Source organism: Panicum virgatum, chromosome 6N (genome assembly GCF_016808335.1).
Source record: "Panicum virgatum strain AP13 chromosome 6N, P.virgatum_v5, whole genome shotgun sequence".
Lineage (NCBI taxonomy): Eukaryota > Viridiplantae > Streptophyta > Magnoliopsida > Poales > Poaceae > Panicum > Panicum virgatum.
Genome location: NC_053150.1, coordinates 52662555 through 52681536, shown reverse-complemented (window position 1 = coordinate 52681536; position 18982 = coordinate 52662555). Strand labels below are relative to the sequence as shown.

General features: G+C 46.3%; 1 protein-coding gene and 1 pseudogene across 1 annotated transcript; one reads left to right on the top strand and one right to left on the bottom strand.

Annotated features, from left to right (window-relative positions):
* The first annotated feature begins 2690 nt into the window (after positions 1-2690).
* On the top strand, positions 2691-6009 carry LOC120678800. Its single transcript, XM_039960178.1, has 6 exons — positions 2691-3302; positions 3416-3485; positions 3578-3696; positions 3818-4787; positions 5343-5645; positions 5730-6009. The coding sequence occupies exons 1-6, from the start codon at positions 3050-3052 to the stop codon at positions 5806-5808; spliced, it is 1794 nt and encodes a 597-aa protein (XP_039816112.1). The 5' UTR covers positions 2691-3049; the 3' UTR covers positions 5809-6009.
* An 896-nt stretch (positions 6010-6905) lies between these two features.
* LOC120678319 lies at positions 6906-8340 on the bottom strand (annotated as a pseudogene).
* Between the last annotated feature and the right edge of the window lie 10642 nt (positions 8341-18982).

Below are 18982 nucleotides of genomic sequence, written 5' to 3'. Positions count from 1 at the left end.
ATGCAGGCACTTCGTTCTCCTCAAAATGCATATCTAAAATTGTATGTATTGCTCCTAAATGTTGATCAATCTATATATATCTCGTCATTCCTCAACCTGCAGGAGTAAATGTTAATTAAATCAACACATAGCAGGGACAGACAAGAAAGAATTGTGGTGATCTGCCTGTTTGGCAAATAAAATATGTAATAGTTCTTGCATTGCAGAACACAACACAAGGGCGACGGATGCTGACGTGAGAGGATGGTGATCCCCCTCTCCTTTCCTCGTCGACGATACTGATCCGTCTCCACATGGTGGTGGGCTGGGGGGGCTGGCTGGTGCTTGTTGGTGGCGCCGAGGTGGTGCTTTCGAGCAGCGCCGGGCTTCTTCCGGTAGAGGCGGTGCAGAAGCGACGGGGAGCAGGCTATTGCCATGGCCATGTGTGTGCGGCAGACATGGTGTTGAATCGGGCGAAAACCTTCACTGATGCGTCGGCGGCGGACATGGTGGTGGCGCTCTTGGCCCGTCGTTTCCTTGCTGGGGGCACCATGGCGAAGCATCATGTTCTCTGCATCGCGGGACTCTCAGGATGAAAACCCTGTCCATCTATGGACGTGCGACGGCGCCTTGGTGTCGTGCCCTCGTTGGAGGCGTCGCATCTGGAGACCCGGAACGGCTTGTGATAGTGGTGGTGGTGGTTTGGTTGGTGGTCTCGCCTGCGTGCTGCATATTGTGCGCACGGTCTGTATTGGCAGAAAGGTGCAGATGGCCCATGGGTGCTGGAGGGCTTGAGCTAGCGAGCAAGGTGCAGTGGTGAGCTCAATGACGGCTGGGCGGAGGTGATGCTCTCAAAGTGGCTTTAGATATCTGAGTCTTTGGCGGAGGGGTGTGAGGCGGTGGGTGAGGCGAGGCCCCCACGCAGAGTGGCCAGGATCAGTGGTGTTCATTGGTGCTGTGATGGGAGTATTTTGCTGATGCACCTCTAGAGCAGAGGGATCGACGATCTTGTCCGTGCGTCTTGAGGGTGATAGTCCCATGGTGGAGGAGTCCGGGTAGCCGCTCGGACTTGCAGCGGGCTGCGGCTTTGGCGTGGCACAACGTTGATGACGGTGGCGTAGTTTTCAATGGCTTACTTTCAACTCTTCTCCCAGGTGGTGGTGGTGGTGTAGCGTGTGTGGTGTGCATTTGTTTGTATGGTGGTGTACGCTTCGGCGCGTTATGTACGAATGCTTCTCCTTCTTAAATGACAAAGCAGTGCTCCTGCTATCTTTTCAAAAAAAAAAAAATAACACAACACAACACATTGGGGGGGGGGGGGGGGGGGAGCAGAGTCTAGCTACGACATGTGTGCAGTGCAGGACATTAGGTGCAAGACAGCTTTCGTGCATAATAATGGCCTGCTTTTACATCAAACTAGTGTATATCGATCTGCTGCTTCTTATTCGGGTTTGTTTGTCTGCATTGGATGCATTGTCTTGTTCCTGCTGAGTTGAGTTCCTCACATGCATATGCATGGACAAGTACTCTTAACTTGCTTCCAAGCTTGAGGAATAATACTATCATAGCCGCCTCGCGCGTAGGAGGGCCCAGTTGATTCAAACTACCAATGAGCTTCCTTCCTTCCTTCGTCCCTTTCCATTAGAGTTTTAAATTAAAGGTGGTTGCTTGCTAATCACATGCCAAAAAGGCATGATTTGGAATGAGAAAGCTCAAAGCGGCTGCTGTTGTCGGGGCACAAAGCATGCCCTGCCCAGGTGGTACGAGAAATGGTGAAGATGCAGTACTAGTATCCCCCACTGGCAATCTATCATCCCATCTTTCGCTTTGCTTACTGAAGGAGAGCGATCAGATGCTGAAGGAAGAACCGTGCCATCCATGCGACTAGTCTGGACAAACCAAGTAAGACACAGACACCTACTACTACCAGAGTCTACCACCACGCAGGCACATTTTACGGCTATGTAGTATAGTGGATAGGTTAAGCTGCTTGCACCTGGGTTCCTTATATTTGTGGTGCTGCACATGGGCACATGACAAACACACACTCTGTGATCTGATGATGAATTGGACAGGACAAGACCTACTGTGCTGTGCCCACGGCTACGAGGGAGTGACCACATTTTACTATTGCACTAACCTAGCCCCACACCAAAAGGAAAGCTTACTACTACTGTGCGTAGGAGTACAAGTGGTAGCAGTGGAACCGTAGCCCTCACTCGGATTCATCATTCATCGTTCATGAGTGCTGGATCCTGGCTGGCTGAGAGGATTCGTCGTTGTGGAGGGAGGAAAAGCGAGGGAGCACAGGCACAGCAAGCAAAAGGGAGACAGCTTCATGGCTTGCTTTGCTCCAAGCTGATCAAGGGCAGGGCAGGCAGACACAGCAGAAAGAAAGCAGAGAAATGACTAGCCGCTAGTATGACCCAAAGCATTAGCAGCCAAAAAGCCATTCCATTGATCCATCGAAAAGCAGGCAAACCCCAACCCCCAACACCACCGACTGACAGCCAGCCAAGCTCGAGATCTCTGAATTGCTGATTGATTGCGTTGCAATTTGCATCATCGTCTTCCTTCCTCCTCACTCTCACGCCTTTTGTTCAAGGGGCGTACACGAGTCCGTCGCCATCTTTGGTTGGTTGTCGTCCGGAATCTGGATGGAGTTGGTGGTGGCTAGGGAGGACACGACACGAGCAAGGGGAGCCCCTCCATACTGCAACAGTTCGCGTCGTGCTCGTGCACCTACACTACACGCCGAGCTAGAGTAGAACTGTACACTACATGCTGCTCCTGCTCCATTATTGCCTTGCCTTTGCCCCCAGGCCCCAGCTCGGCTCTGCTCTCTCCTCCGCCGCCGCCTAATCACCAATCATCTCGCCGCCTCTGCTTCCCCCCGCCTGCTCGATTTGATTGATCCTTCCCCCATTTCCATTTGGTTCCCGCTGGTACGAGTCGCCGGTCCTCAGGTTCTTCTTCTTCTTCCGTGCCCATGCCCAGCACCCTGTGATCTGATCCGGGGGGCATTGCTCCGCGGCTGGCTCCTCCAGCCGGGGCAAGGAGCGGGGGAGGGATGGAGGGGAGGCCGGCGCGCCGCCGCGCCGCCTCCAGCCCCAGCCCCGGCCGCAACAAGGTCTGGGTCGAGCCGCCGGGCAAGAGCCGCCACCACCAGACCCCGGCGCGGTCGCCGCCCCCGCCCCCGCCCCAGACCCCGGCGGCCAAGAGGGTGGCTGTGGTGTACTACCTCTGCCGCAACCGCCATCTGGAGCACCCGCACTTCATCGAGGTGCCGCTCGCCTCCCCGGAGGAAGGCCTCCACCTGCGAGGTCAGTCCTCCGACCTCCATCACATCACATCAATAAAGGCGCTGCCTTTCGGGGCCCAAATCGAGCATTACCGCTGATGCGATTGGCGTTAATGGCGTTGATCGCTGCTGCAGATGTGATTAACCGCCTCAACGTGCTGCGAGGGAAGGGCATGGCCTCCATGTACTCCTGGTCCTGCAAGAGGTACTACCGCACTTCTCACTCAATACTCAAGAACGGCTTTTGCTAGTACCTGCTGCTTGTTTTCATTTCATCCCTTGTGTATCGCCCGCCAGGAGCTACAAGAACGGCTTCGTGTGGCACGACCTGTCCGAGGACGATCTGGTGCTCCCCGCGCAGGGCAACGAGTACATCCTCAAGGGCTCCGAGCTCCTTGACCGCTCGCCGCCGCCAGGTAAAAATTGCCCATCATGACATAGCAATAGCGTTTTCGCACGACGGAAGAGAAGAATTGATGCCCGTCATTGTGTTCATCAGATCAGATCTTGGTTCAATTTGTCCTTGTGTTGTTTTAGATCGGCAGCAGAACGGCGTCAGCAACCCAAAGGTCGAGGGCCTCAAGCACCCCAAGGAAGAGTCCCCTCAGTCACGTGGTTCGCAAGAAGGATGTTCCTCCTCCTCATCCCCGTCTGCCGCCGATGTCAAGGAGATCTCACCTCCGCCTGCTACTCCACGGCTACAGCAACAGGCACAATCAGCATTGCTGCCGTCCTCGTCCACCTCCACCAACCATGAGGATGAGCAATGCCAGACTACACATTCAGGCTCATCTGGCAACCAGTCCCCTGAACCTGCAGGGAGAAATGCTCCACTATCAGAGGCAAGCTCCCCAGGAACTTCCGAGTACAGAGTCTGCAAACCCAACGGAGCTCAGGATGCCGCCACACAAACAGATGATAGTGAGAGAGATGTTCCTGAGAAGGATACCCGCCTGGCAGGACTGTCCATGGAGGCTGGTACATCAGATGCTGAGATTCAAGAATGCCACGAAAGGACCTCTCTGGTGTCGCCAAAGGGACCTGAAATCGTTCGAGAATCACCAGCAGTGTGTTCGTCTGATGCTTCGCCTGGTGGCAGAGTTGAGACCTTGGAATCCCTGATAAGAGCGGAAGCCAGTAGGAGAAGTAGCTTTAGAACACTGGAGGAGGAACATATGTTTGGTCCAATGGGTGTGAAACTCAAGCCAGCCAATTTGCTAATGCAGCTTATCACTTGTGGGTCTATATCTGTGAAAGAACACCGGGGCTTTGGGATCATCCCAACATACAGGCCTAGGTTTACACAAGTTGAGTTCCCTTCTCCAGTGTTCTCCACTCCTGTGGCATTGCGACACCTTGACAAGATCCCATGTAATTCAAGAACAATTGGGATGAGAGCTCCAGAGTCTGAATGTTTCAGCGGGACCTTGGTTGAGACCAAGAAGCAGGATGAGTCTGGGAGAGGAATCGACACACTCAAACGCTCTTCATCTTATGACGAGGATAGGTACAGTATATAATACTACCACAGATTGTTCTGAATTTCTGATCTTGGACTATGGTGCCAGTAAGAATGATGCATGGTTCTTTCTTCAATAATGTAGCCTACATGCCTCATTACCTTCTTATCAGTGGTTACTGTACTGTACCTTCTTTTAGAACTTTAGTCATACTGGTTAGTCACACTGAATGTTGGGTTCTAACTAGTCGCATTAATGTTGGGTGCTAAAAGCTCGAGTTAATTATTATGTCTTTCTTCATTCTATGTTATGATAGTTCCCAGACTAGAGGTATAGCCGAAGGAAAGAGACACCAACAATAAGACACTCGAAAACAAATCATGTAATTTGCTCAGGCGTTACTTTTAAGTGTCAAACTGAACATGTTATATGCAGTGTGTCACTAAATTGTGACCAAGCTAGAAATTTGCAGACTGTCACTTTATAGTTCACGTGTAATGTTACATCGCTCAAGCAGTTCAATTGTTTAAATATGGTTAGGTCTTTGTTGTACGCCGGGCATACTGATATTTGACACAGTACCTCCTTTGAACATTTTCCAGGGTTTATAGAGGAGCACATTCCAAAAGTGACACAGAAAGCTCTGTGGAGTCAGGTAGTTTCAGGTGTCTCCCACAAACTATCAGGATTATATCTTGTAAGCAATCGAGAAATGGAACAATACTCTCCCCAGCCTCTGACATGAGGAACAGCTCTAGTCGACAAGAATATAGTGCTAGATCCTCGCCACTGGATTCATCAAAGAGTGCAAGCAATAGGATGACTGATCCATCACTGGGTAAACTATCTTCTGCGAGAATAGAGTCATTCCACGAGGAAAAGGATGTGATCAAGATTGAAGAAAGTTGAGTTGCCTCTCACTGTTCTCGTTTGTTCATCTACTGGTTCTGTTTCTAAAAACTGACAAGATAGACCGTTTAAAACTGCAGGCTTCCTTCTGGAGCTCGGGTCATAATCCAGTCTGCACCTTTGTGGGAAGAAAGCGATGACAGCAATGAATCACTGTAAGGGGATGTGTTACATATATGTTTTTCTTCTTTTTGTTTTGTTTTGCTGAGTACGGCGTTTGTTGGAAGTTAATGTGCGTGTGCCATAGCTTTTGGAGTAGGTTCAAAGGTATTCATTTTGTGATGTGTGAATGTGATAATAGATAGTCAACATTTTCTCACACCTTGAAGAAGAGAAGAGTTTGATTTGCCCACTTCGGTATTCTCAGTGCTGCCAGTTTTACTGGCTTTATTTGTTCAAATAAATATGCATGAACTGTATGCCCACCCGATTATCAATGTGTTGTTTTACAAATATCAAGCAAACAAAAGCAAGTTATCCCTTTTAGAATGCAATACAATCACAAAGCAAAGTTTTCTTTTAGTAGTATCCGAAGTAGGGTGGCACCAGAGCACAACAAATACATCACTGAAAATCTGGATGACTATCGATTCTTGTTCCAAGACTGTAACATGGCCAAGTATCTATCCTTTCACCAGAGCTTGGTGAAATCTTGATAGGACTACATACAGCATTACATCATCGGACCACTTGAAAGGCTCTCATTGGGTAGTACATCGATATGCAGATCTGAGTGAGAAGCGGGAATGCATTTGCTTTTGTTGTTACTAGAACATTTGGCGCGCTTTGCGCGCCCTATCATAATGTCCTTATCATAATCGTCAAGATGCATTACAATATTAAACAGATATGGCACATTTTGAAATCCATAACATCAGCATGTAATAAATGGAAACATGTTCATATATTTGTCTATACAAAGGAGAGAAAATGATGATATGGCCTTCTGCTAGCTACATCCACCAATTGGTCTTTAAATTCATCATACAACAGGTAATTCAATCTTGCCAAGTGAATGTTTCATTTATACGTCAGTCTACGCACTTCGCGTGCCCTATCATACATCTTATCATCTGATGTATAATATTTATAGATGTTTGTTAGCTTGTCCTCGCGTTTGGATCTGAAAATTGGCAATGTTTTCTAGGCATGTCAGGTCAGAACACATACAAGTGGCAGAACCTAGGGGACTTTTTTTTTGGATAATGCAGAACCTAGGGACTGAATAACTCTATAGTTAATCAGCCTGGAGTGCACTATACACAAATACAGACCCAAGAAAGCTCCCACCTGTTCCAACTGAAGTTTGTTGCCATGTCCTTTGGATCACCCTTCCGCTTCCCGCTTGCAAGTAGTGCAAAAGCGGGCTTCTAAAGCTCTTGCAGTGGGAGACCTATTTCTGGTTCCATGCCACCGAGGATTAGCCTCCAAAGCAGGTTGCTGCAGGTTTTCCTGTTGCCATGGAAGGATCACGAGCCATGTTGCTGTTCGAACTGGAGGGAGCTTCAACATCCTTCATGCAACTCTAATTTTTTGATGGCGTGACACAAATACTGCCGCTTGCCCTATCATCATGTGGTGTCTTCAGCTTATTTGAGTTAATCGGACCACTAAAACATGACCTTCTTTGGCATAATTTGTCTCATCAGCGGTGATCTTTGAGTGAATTTCAGCCACTGCATCAGCCTTATGCTCAAACGACTTGTTCTCAATTAAGTTCTCCATGACCATTCTCTCATTTTGCCCATCATTGGTAACAGAGTTTGATGCATTCATTTTGTGCTCAGATCGCTTCTCCTTTATAGAACAGCATGCAATTGTTTTAGTCTGGAAAGTGGCACCAACATCAACTGCAGCTGATGTTGAAGTCAACGGTGGCTTGCTTTCCTCTTTGTCCAAACCACCACGACCATTTGAGAAAGAAAAGCTGCAGCGGCTGCTTTGTTCATTACTACAGCTAGTTAATCTTCTGGACTTTGACACTGGGGACAAATTCTTGTGCCTTTCAGGTTTTGTTTTTTTCAGGTTTTGTTTTGATGCCATAGCTGCCTGTCAAATCAATTTTATCATCATTGCCATTTGAAGAATGTAGCAGTCACCATGTTCCGCAATGAACCCACTGAAACCATTTCAATTTTGTTAGCCTCAGCTGTAACTCGTCCACAATCTTCCTGGTCATCTGATAATCTATCATTGGCATCTTCCTCCTCGGAGGAACTGTCACTCACCATATTAGATGAATGGCGTGAAAGGACAAAATTAATATTTGCATCTGCAGGTAAGTTTCTCAGCTCCCACACATTGAAGGGCTCTTCCCCTTCAACTAAGCTTGTATCAATTATTGTGAACTTAGGAAACTCTTGATATCCATCTGAAGGACTGTCTTGGTTCAGTTTCATTTCTGTTATACTGCCATTTTTCTGTTATATCATGGTGAGAAGACCATGGTCTACCCCATCAGCCTCAAATTCAAGAAGAACAGGATCAGCTGACACCTTTTTTTTTAGGACATCACTCACAGAATCAAAATTATGGGTGCCTTTAGTGAGTTTACTTCTCGAGAACTTATTTATACCAGGCATGAGAAATACAAGGCAATTTTTAGTTGTGCTGACATCCTTTGGCTACTATGCCAGCCTTTTGCAAGCAAACAGGGCCAGACAGCTTCCCAGAAAATATCATTTGATCTTGTCTTACTTCTGAAATCACCAGTTAAGAATTTAATTATATCTTCTAAAAACCAAGCGACGAACAGTCTTTTCCTGTAGGCAAGTCGCTATGAACAGTGAGAGCTTGATTGGGTTTAGATTGGTCCGTAACAAATCCAGTCAAATCGTGCTACCTTTACCAACCCCGACTGCCTCCACAAAAACTTATGTTCCAACGATGGATATCAGAGCTAAGACAAATTCCTTCAAAGATGTTTGACTGTCACTAAAAGGTTTGACAACCTGCAACATGTGAGAGCAGAACAAATCAGATGACAATTCATAACAGTATAAGGTTGACAAATATCTGAAGCATGAAAGTTAGTGATTATTGGACAGTTTCAGATCATCATGTATACCTTTTCATATTTTTCACCATCTCCCCTTCTGTTTTTATTAAAGATATAAACCAATACAAACAATCAACAGAACCCAAATTCTGTAACAAAAATATTGATACGAAATGAGCATAATTTGGAAACAAAATCCTGAGTACATGAAAAATATGGAACTCCTTATAAACAGTCAATTTAATTGGGTATAGCTAAATCGAGCCAAATGAAGATTCTTCTCTCTGCGATTAGTAGCACAAAATGCTAACTAATTAACAATATGAATGAGTTTTATTCAAAGAGGATTTTTGCATCTTGCTACACTAAATTACATCTGAAAGCAATTCCTGACATGAACTTTCTGCAGCTAGTCAACATATGTGCCTACTTCACCGGCACAGAATAAGAGCAAGTATTATTAGATCAAAGAATGTCTAAGTGAATTGATATTTGGGGTTGTAATTCTTCTCTCGGATGATATCTTTTAGAAAATTATCTCACAGATGATGCAATGCCTTACTATGCCCGTGCATCAAGAGAAGAAAAACTGCAAGCACAAAATAAACACAACCTGCTCATGCTCGCCTTCCTGCTCCGGCTAGAGGAGCTCGATTCAAGGGAGAGGCTGATTCGAGGGAGGAGAGGCTAGTTCGATGCAGGGAGAGCTGGACTCGTGACTTGGTGAGGTCGGTTCCATGGAAGAGGAACTTAATTCGCAGTTCATTGAGGTCGATTCAAAGGAGTAGGAGCTCGATTCTGTTCTTGGTGTGATCGATCTGAAGGAGGAGTTCAATTTGAGGAAGGAGAGCTCGATTTAAGTCCTAGCAAGGTCAATTTGAGGCGGAAGGGACCTGATTCGTTGTTGACCTTCCGCGCTGCGGCCTCTATCTCCGGCGCTGCGGCCTCTGCTCCTACTGCCTACGGGGCCGAGCCCGTGCAAGGTCCGTGTATCTAGTGCTCCTCCTCCTCGCGTTCGCGGTAGTGTTCGCCTCTGTTTCCCACGCGCAGGTACTGCCGGCCGCGCCACGAGCAGGCCCGCCGGATCCATGCCGACCCGTGTAGCGAAGAGGGGTGAGGGGTGGGGAGGGACGCCATCGGGAAGAAGGTGCCGGGAGAGAGAGGAGGCGCCGTCGGGGTAGGGAGAGAGAGGAGGTTGCGGGGTTGGCGAGTGGGGTTAGAGTTCGGGGCTTGCGGTAGAGGGTAAATGTAAAAAGTATCTTGTGGAGGGTGTTTCTTCTTCTTTGTGGCGAAAGAAATATTAGTGTGACCGTGTGAAGGTTTACGTGTAAAATATATGAATATGGGTGCCGCATTCTTAGAATGAGCTGGGCTCAGTTGCAATTTTTAGAAAAGAGGAGGATGTTTTTGAAACATTGCCGAAGCTGGCGGGAGGCAACACGTGTCCCGTGGAGTGCGGGAAGGATAGCAAACAGTAGCAGGTTTTAATTTACTCGATGTGGAACTTGGCCTGCTGTCATGTTGACCTTGCTGCATTGAGTTGACTTGGAGTGAACTGCTGAAGGCAAAGAATGCTGCTATTTACTGCTCATTTACTTGTCTATAATGGCTCCGTTTGGTTTGTGCTGTATTAGTGAATAATGATATTTTGACCGATAATTACGGTGTCAAATAAACCCAGTTTACAAAACCAACTTCAGAACCCCTGCGCTAGTGACCCTGAAGAATCTAATGAGGCCTTTGACCGCACGATTAGAGAATGATTACTGTAGAACAACTGTAGCAAATCATCGATTAATTACCGTCATTAGATTCGTCGCGAAAAGTTACACCATCCCTAAAAAGATTTTTGCAAATAGACTTCATTTAGTACACCATGCATGTGAGATTCTTTTATAGAATGGAATAGAATGGAAGGAAACAAATAGGGCCGGATGGTGGGCGCCTGAGCTTTTCAGTCAGGGATGGGATCTGGAGGGAGTATGTGCTGGATGGTAGTTTCGTACTACCCCTTTCAATTGACTTTGGCACTCGTCTAAAGTCTTGTTTAGTTGTAAAATTCAAAATTTCAAAACTATCACAACGAAAAAAATCTTACATGTATGGAGTATTAAATTTAGATGAAATATAAATGAATTGTGAGGAACGAGAGTACTCTATCCTGCTTGTGATGAGTGAATTGTCAATCGTGCGGTGTGATCGTGCGCTTGGTCTTTGGATTGCAAGTACACGGGCGTCGAGTGTCGACGGGGAGCTGCCGTGGAGGTGCTGTGGCCGATGGACCGTGCGGTGGACTGGCGGTGAAGGGCAGCCAGGGACCGGAGCTCGGACCGGGCGGCAGCTGTGGCGTCCACTCCTGGATCGAGGACGCAAGCGGCGACGGAAGGCGGGTTTCTTGGTTTGCGCCACAAAACCAAGGAGGCAGATGGCGGTTGAAGACGCCAAGTCGTGGAGGCACGGGCGTTGGTCTCGGGACTGACGGAGGCGACGGGCGTCGACGGCGTCTAGGGCCTCGCTGCGGGCGAGGAGGTGACGGGCGTCGGGCGGCGTCTAGGGCCGTCAGGAGGCCGAGGCGGGAACGGCGTCTAGGGCCACGGCGTGGAGGCGGGAATCTTCCCGCGCGTGAGGTTTTGACGATTTTCTCAAAACCGGCCACCTACTCGGGTTTCGCAGACCCTCCAAAACCGCGGACCGGATCTTCGTTGACGTGGCGGCATCGCAGCAAAGATTTCGAGTCGAAGAAAGAAGCTCCGCCGTCGATCGAGGGTGTACAGCGGGCTGCTGCAGACCCGACCGGTCTGATCGGTCCCCTGGACCGGTCTGACCGCAGCAGCCAGGTATAAATACCCCCCACCAGCCCATGGGTGGGTGAGTCTCTTGAGTCTTTTGTTTTCTCTGAATTTTTCCTTCTCCCAGCCTCTGCTCTAGGTTAGGGCCAAGGACTCCAACGCAAAGAGAGTTTAGATTATAGCTATTCTCTTCAATCTAGTGGGTGGATGATGGGCGGATGGCTCTAGCCTTTGTATAGGTGAATTCCTCCGAAATTTATGAATGAAATCCTGTTGAGATTCACCTTTGTGTGCTGAGTATTCGTCCTCTTCCTTCTCTCTTGCGTTTTGGGTTCAATTCTCCTCTTTTGGTGTGTTTCTTATTTGGAGGAGAACAACCCTTGATTTCGTGGTTTGTTGAACTCTTTGGAACAATTCCTAAGCATATAGCCTAGTGCCAAACCCCCTGGAATCATGAGTTTCCACGAATTGGCGATTTTGTGTTCTTGAGAAAACCCCAATCCTCTTCGATCTTTCCTCGATTTCTCTCGATCCGTGAATCTTTTGGGTGAGATCTTTTGGGGATATGTTCACGGGGTAGTTACGAAGCTTTTCTCCAAGTTTCGCTGGATTTGGACTTCGTTTGCTCAAGATTTGCCTTTTGAAGCTTTGGTCTCGGGCTGTCTGGAAGATACCGGTCTCTGAAACCGGTCTGACCGGTCTGGAATTTGAATTTCCAGCCCGACCGGTCTGTGCAACCGGTCTGACCGGTCTGCAGTTTGAAGTTCCCAGCCCGATCGGTGAGACCGGTCCAGTACACCGGTCAGACCGGTCTATGTGTGCTGTGCTGTGATCTGTGAAGTTTCTCTCGCCTTTGCTTCCGCGTTGCGACCTGGGTCTTCTGCTTCGAGATAGTTTGTCCATAGCTATTCTCGCTGACCTAGGTTCGAGGGTTTGCGGTGATTTTGGGACATAGGCCGTCGTTTCAGATTTCGGAAGAAATTTTGATCGGCTCCCATTCACCCCCCTCAGGTCGCCGGCTTCGGTCCCACAAATTGCATAGTTTGCTTGTAAATTGCGAGACGAATCTAATGAGCCTAATTAAGCTATGTTTAGACATTAAATTGCTACAGTACACATGTGCTAATGACAAATTAATTAGTCTTAATAAATTTGTCTCGTAGTTTACAGATGAGTTTTGTAATTAGTCTATATTTAATATTTTAAGTGTGCAAAAATTCTATTTCAGAAACTTTACGAGTGCAACTAAACGAGGTGTAAGTGGTTTTTTTCCTTATGTAACACCAGATGTACTCAGTGATGTACTCATGTTTCTGAAGCAGGTACGCGAGGCGTTTCTGGCTCTGCATTGTCGAGTACCATGTTTCTGAAGTCTGAACGTGAAAGAGAGGCAAGGCATGTCATCCCTGTCGTTGTACAATTGTATGTGCTTGTTTCCAGTTGTTCTAGATGAGAGTGTTGCAACTGGCAGTGAGGCCTTGAGTCAGAACTGAGAACTGAACTGAAGCAGAGGATAACTGCAGCATCCATGTGAGCCGCTTGCTTGTGAAAGTCATTTGTAAGGATCGGGTGTTCTAGTTTAAGAGGAGAAGGGGGTGAATTATGCACTATAAAAAAGTTTAGACCTATGGCTCCAACTAGTTTGCACAAAACTTAAACTAAAACAAGCTATCTAGATATGCAACTATGGTTGTTCTAGTGTGAAACCCCTATCCCAAAAGAGATTAGCAACATATAGCCTTTGCTATCAAAAAACTACTCTATGAAAGTAAAGGCATACAAATTGCTAGTATGAAATGCGGAAACTTAATGAGCGGGATATGAGATAGCAAACTCTTGACGCGGGTGTTTATCCCGTGGTTCGGTTAGCCACAAAGGCACACCTACATCCACGTTGTTGTAGCACTCACCAAGAGTATTGCTACTCGGCCACCAAGTCTCTTCCGTGAACACAATCACGGTCACCTTGGCCCCCGGGTTCCACTAAGGAGCTGCTCCACAAAGGATGGGGGTCTCCACGTCTCCCGCACAAAGTGTCGTCGCCGCTCCACACCAAGTTGGAGGGTCGATGACGTTGCCGGCGAGCTTCACAGCTCCAAGGGGCCGGCGCACCAAGCTCTTCTTTTGGTTCACTAAAGAACCACAGCACAAAGCCTCAAGGACTTGCAATCTCACTCACTAAGAGCTAATCTAGCACTCACACTTTACAAGACTAGTGCTAAAGGCTAAGAATATGATCAATGAGCTCTTGTATGGCTTGGAGATGATCTTGGGTGTGTGTGTGTGACTTCTAGCAACTCCAGCAAGCTTCAAATGGCCGGGGGATGCCATATATATAGGCCTCCAAGTCGAGGAGCCGTTGCTCCAACGGTCAGCAAAAATCTGCGTACCATCGGATGAACCGATGCCTCTGCATGGGGTAGCGTCGGTTCATCCGGTCACTCTTAGACTCGAAGTAGCCGTTGGCTTCTCTGACACAGTTGCAGCAGTTCCAGGGACCATCGGTTGAACCGATGCTTAGGGTGTCGGTTCAACCGGTCACACACAGCAACTGGACTATCCGTTGGGCCTCCCTCTTCTGCTGACGTCATTACACCGGTGCTATGCTCCGATGCATCACCGGTTCAACCCGTGCTGAAGACTTGGCTCCTGCGCGCTTGACATCGTCTCTGGAACATAGTACATCCAATGCACCGATGCCTCTCTTGACACCATCGGTTCATCCGGTGCTTCACTTGTTGCTTCACTTAATCTCCAGAGGCGCACAGACTTGGGCCACACAGCAGGGCATCGGATCTTCCGACAACCATCGGACGCATCGATGCTAGGGGCATCGGTTCTTCCGGTGCTTCTGGTTTCAGTAGAACTCGTCCAATTCAGCGTTTCTTTGAGTTCTTTCTTTGTGTTTTGCACTTAACAAAAACATTAATCCCATTGATTGCATTGTTATTCGATCACCAAAATCACTCGAAATGGTATAAATGGTGCCATGTTCGTTACAATCTCCCCCCTTTTTGGTGATTGATGACAACACAATCAAAACAAGCATAAAATTTACAAGAATTGATAAATTGAACCACTTACACTTGCTTGGATTGTTTACCACCATCCAATGATGGCTTGGCCTCCCCCTAAAACCATGATCCCCCTTTTGTTCCTCCCCCATTTGCAACTCTTCTCTCATATGTTGACTTGATCCTTGGAATGTTTTTCCTTCTTGGGAACATCTCTCCCTCTTTGTTGGGAACATGCCTTGCTTTGATCCACATTTCTCCCCCTTTGGAATCAAATCACCTAAAAGGCCTTGCCCTAAAGGATCTTGCAAAGCAATATAGCTCAAAAGAAGATTAGTAGCCTAGGGAGTTAGTTTCATGACTTATGATCCAATTGTATGATATCAACGAAGATACCAATTGAAAATTCACTATGGTGAATCACAAAATCACAAAACTAGCATGACATGAGCTAAGCTTTCCACACGTGTGTACACAACATGATGATGTGAAAATCAAGTGTACAACTAGATGTTTCAACTAGAAAGCTTAAACCATATCATGCACGGAGGTAGCTCTAAAATAAATAGGATATGACAATGATACCAATTGAAAGAATTTAGAACCTTACATACCTCCGGGGGAAATTTGTTTACCTTGCATGTATCAATTTGAAAGTGACTTGCAAATGATACCAAATGAAGTTGAATACTAATTGAAAGTCTTTGAGGTCAAGGATACTTGATACACCAAGGTTAAGCAAATGTATGAGCACATAGCCTATGAACTTAGATATGAGCATTTAAGTTCAATAGAGCATGGCTCAATATGCATGAAAGCACAATTTATCTAATCACTCTTATAGAGTTGTTTGTTCACATTGATCGTGAGAAACATTCTCTTAGAGTGTTAACTCCATTGTGAGACTACAAAAGATAAACTTGGAAACATGTTAGTCTCAAAATCACAAACCATAGTATGAACTCCCCCTAAATGTGTGCATTTAGTATTTAAATCACCAAGCAAATGTATGCACATTGATTTTGACATAATTAGGAAAGTTTACCCTATAGCTTGTGTTCATGGTACATATATGAAATACATACCTCATGAGATGCATGTACTATGAAGGGTAACCTTGTGTAGCTTTCTACACACTTATCAAACCATGTAGATTGCTCATGGGTTAGAATCATGACACAAGCAACCCACCATACATAGTACTAGGAGATGCAATGTATGCAAACAACCTAGCAAAAAAGCAATGGAGCTACATGATACTTGAATTGAAATCTAGCTACCAATACCTTATGGGGGACTTGGGCAACAAATGTCCAAGTTGTGAGCTTAGCTTCTTTGGCTTGAACCTTCACTTAACTTGTAAGCTAAGCATCCAAATCCCCCGAAGCCATTCTTGGACATTCAAGTCTCCATTGGAACCCACACCATTTGAGACCCCTTCATATTGGTGATGATGTCCTTGGGCACCCAAATGGAGTGGTTCCAACTCCTTTCCTTCTTCCCAACCTTGTGAGCAACCACCTTGCCATTGGTTTTCTTTTTGATCACATAGGAGGTGCTATTGCTTTTGTTCCTCCGGTTGGTCTTGGTGTAGATGAGAGAACTCTTGATTGTAAGCTTCTTTCTGTTCTTCTCATCCGAAAGCTTCTTCCTTGGTTGAGGATACTTGTTGGACTTGTGGCCTTCTTTGTGGCACTTTGAGCAAGTCACGGTGGACCCCTTCTCAAGCTTGTTCACCATGTCTTCATGGTTATCTTGAGAAGGTTGTACATTGCTCTCTATGCCTTTGCCTTTCAATCTATACAAGTTCTTCATGAGCCTTTCCACTTCTTGCTTGAGAACATCATTCTCCTTGGCAATGAGATCATCACATGATTCTACAACAACATCCTCATTACATTTCTCATCGCAAGGGTTAGAGCAAGATTCATCAATTAAATGAATGCAAGAAGTTGAAGCATCTACCCTAGAAATAGGAATTGCACAAGGGATAGTTTGCTTCTTTTCCAAAGAGTCATTAGTATCATTAATGCTCTCAAATTTTAATTTGGGCTCTTCATGCTCCTTGCTAAGCCATTTGAATTTGCACATCAAATCTTCAAAATTTGTAGCAAGAGAAGCATTTAGATCTTTGAGACCACTAAGGTTTTCGATTTCTTTTGATTGCTTCTTAATGACTTTTTGGTGCTCATGAACAAGGTCAAGAAGTTCATCAATTGAAGGAGAATCGGAGTCATCATCACTTAAATAGCTATCCATACCTTTGGCCATAAGGCAAGTGATTGATGATGATCCGATGCGGGTGGCGAATTTCTTGTTTGATTCATCACTTGAACTAGCACTTGATTCTTCACCACCGCTAACCCATTCACCAAATATGTCAAATGATTCATTCTTGGGCTTCTTCTCCTTCTTTTGCTTATTCTTCTTGAACTTCTTTTCAACCTTCATAAGTTGATGGTGAGGCCCATCTTTGAGGAAGACCACATACCCCATGAAGTTGATTTCCTTCAAGCATTTATTCATCTTCTTTACTTGCTTCTAAAGGTAGGGGTTCATTGGCTCTTGATCATCACTTGAGAAGCTCTGGCATGCCTCCTCTTCTTCCTTTTCATTTGAGCTACCTTTTGATGGCCATCTTCTTCAACTTTTTGACTTGCTTGCATGCAAGTGCACTATGTGTTGGTGAAGAAGGTGGCGCTCTTGGCTTGATATCATGACGTAGCTCATGGGCGATCACTTTGTTGAGGACTTGATTTGGTGTCATTGTGTTGATATCTTTCTCATATAGATTGTGGTCACCAAATCATAGTCCGGCCTTCGGAGTGAGTGAAGGATCTTGCGAATGAGTTTCAAATCTTTAATTTTCTTCACATCTAAAGAGTTAATCTCATTCACAAGAATATTCAACCGTGAGTACATAGTTTCGACATTTTCATGATCAAGTTGCTTGAAGCTATTAAGTTTATCAATGAGAACATGATATTTTTCATTTGCAACATCTTTTGTGCCTTCATGGTTCTCACAAATAGTTTTTCATAAAACTTTAGCATTTTCGCATGCAAACACACGGTTGAACACATTTTTACCAAGAGATTTTAAAATAGCACACTTGGCTATGACATCATATTGCTTCTCTTCTTGACTATTGATTTTAGTATCTTCACTCATTACCCTCCAAACATTTAGGCCCTTTGCTTGGAGGTGTGATTTCATCAAAATCTTCCATCGTTGGAAGCCCGTGCCATCGAAACGTGGAGGAGGTCCTAGAGAATCCATCCCTTCCCATAAAAGAGCTAACTCACTAGGCGGTGAAGCCTAACCGATCAAGTGAGCCGGTAAACACAAATTTGCCAATGGAATTGGCTTTCTTTGTGAGAGAAGTGAGTGCCGGCTCTGATACCACTTGTAAGGATCGGGTGCTCTAGCCTAAGAGGCGGAGGGGGTGAATTAAGCACTCTAAAAAACTTAGACCTATGGCTCCAACTAGTTTGCACAAAACTTAAACTAAAACAAGCTATCTAGATGTGCAACTATGGTTGTTCTAGTGTGAAACCCCTATCCCAAAAGAGTTTAGCAACCTATAGCCTTTCCTATCAAGAAAATACTCTATGAAAGTAAAGGCATACAAATTGCTAGTATGAAATGCGGAAGCTTAATCAGCGGGATAGGAGATAGCAAACTCTTGACGCGGGTGTTTATCCCGTGGTTCAGTTAGCCACAAAGGCACACCTACATCTACGTTGTTGTAGCACTCACTAAGAGTATTGCTACTCGGCCACCAAGTCTCTTCTGTGAACACAATCACGGTCACCTTGGCCCCGGGTTCCACTAAGGAGCTTCTCCACAAAGGATGGGGGTCTCCACGTCCCCCGCACAAAGTGTCGTCGCCGCTCCACACCAAGTTGGAGGGTCGATGACGTTGCCGGCGAGATTCACAGCTCCAAGGGGCCGGCGCACCAAGCTCTTCTTTTGGTTCACTAAAGAACCACAGCACAAAGGCTCAAGGCCTTGCAATCTCACTCACTAAGAGCTAATCTAACACTCACACTTTACAAGGCTAGTGCTAAAGGCTAAGGATCTGATCAATGGGCTCTTGTATGGCTTGGAGATGATCTTGGGTGTGTGTGTGACTTCTAGCAACTCCAGCAAGCTTCAAATGGCTGGGGGATGCCATATATATTGGCCTCCAAGTCGAGGAGCCGTCGCTCCAACGGTCAGCAAAAATCTGCGTACCATCGGATGAACCGATGCCTCTGCATGGGGGTAGCGTCGGTTCATCCGTTCACTCTCAGACCCGAAGTAGCCGTTGGCTTCTCTGACATAGTTGCAGCAGTTCCAGGGACCATCGGTTGAACTGATGCTTAGGGTGTCGGTTCAACCGGTCACACACAACAACTGAACTAGCCGTTGGGCGTCCCTCTTCTGCTGACGTCATTACACCGGTGCTATGCTCCGATGTATCACCGGTTCAACCAGTGCTGAAGACTTGGCTCCTGCGCGCTTGACATCATCTCTTGAACATAGTACAT

What these genes read in the sequence shown, in the direction of transcription:
- LOC120678800 (XM_039960178.1), top strand. Translation starts at nt 3,050, where the DNA reads ATGGAGGGGAGGCCGGCGCGCCGCCGCGCCGCCTCCAGCCCCAGCCCC. An exon ending in TGACCGCTCGCCGCCGCCAG is followed by an intron (nt 3,697 to 3,817) that starts GTAAAAATTGCC and finishes GTGTTGTTTTAG; the next exon opens with ATCGGCAGCAGAACGGCGTC. An exon ending in GTGATCAAGATTGAAGAAAG is followed by an intron (nt 5,646 to 5,729) that starts TTGAGTTGCCTC and finishes TTAAAACTGCAG; the next exon opens with GCTTCCTTCTGGAGCTCGGG.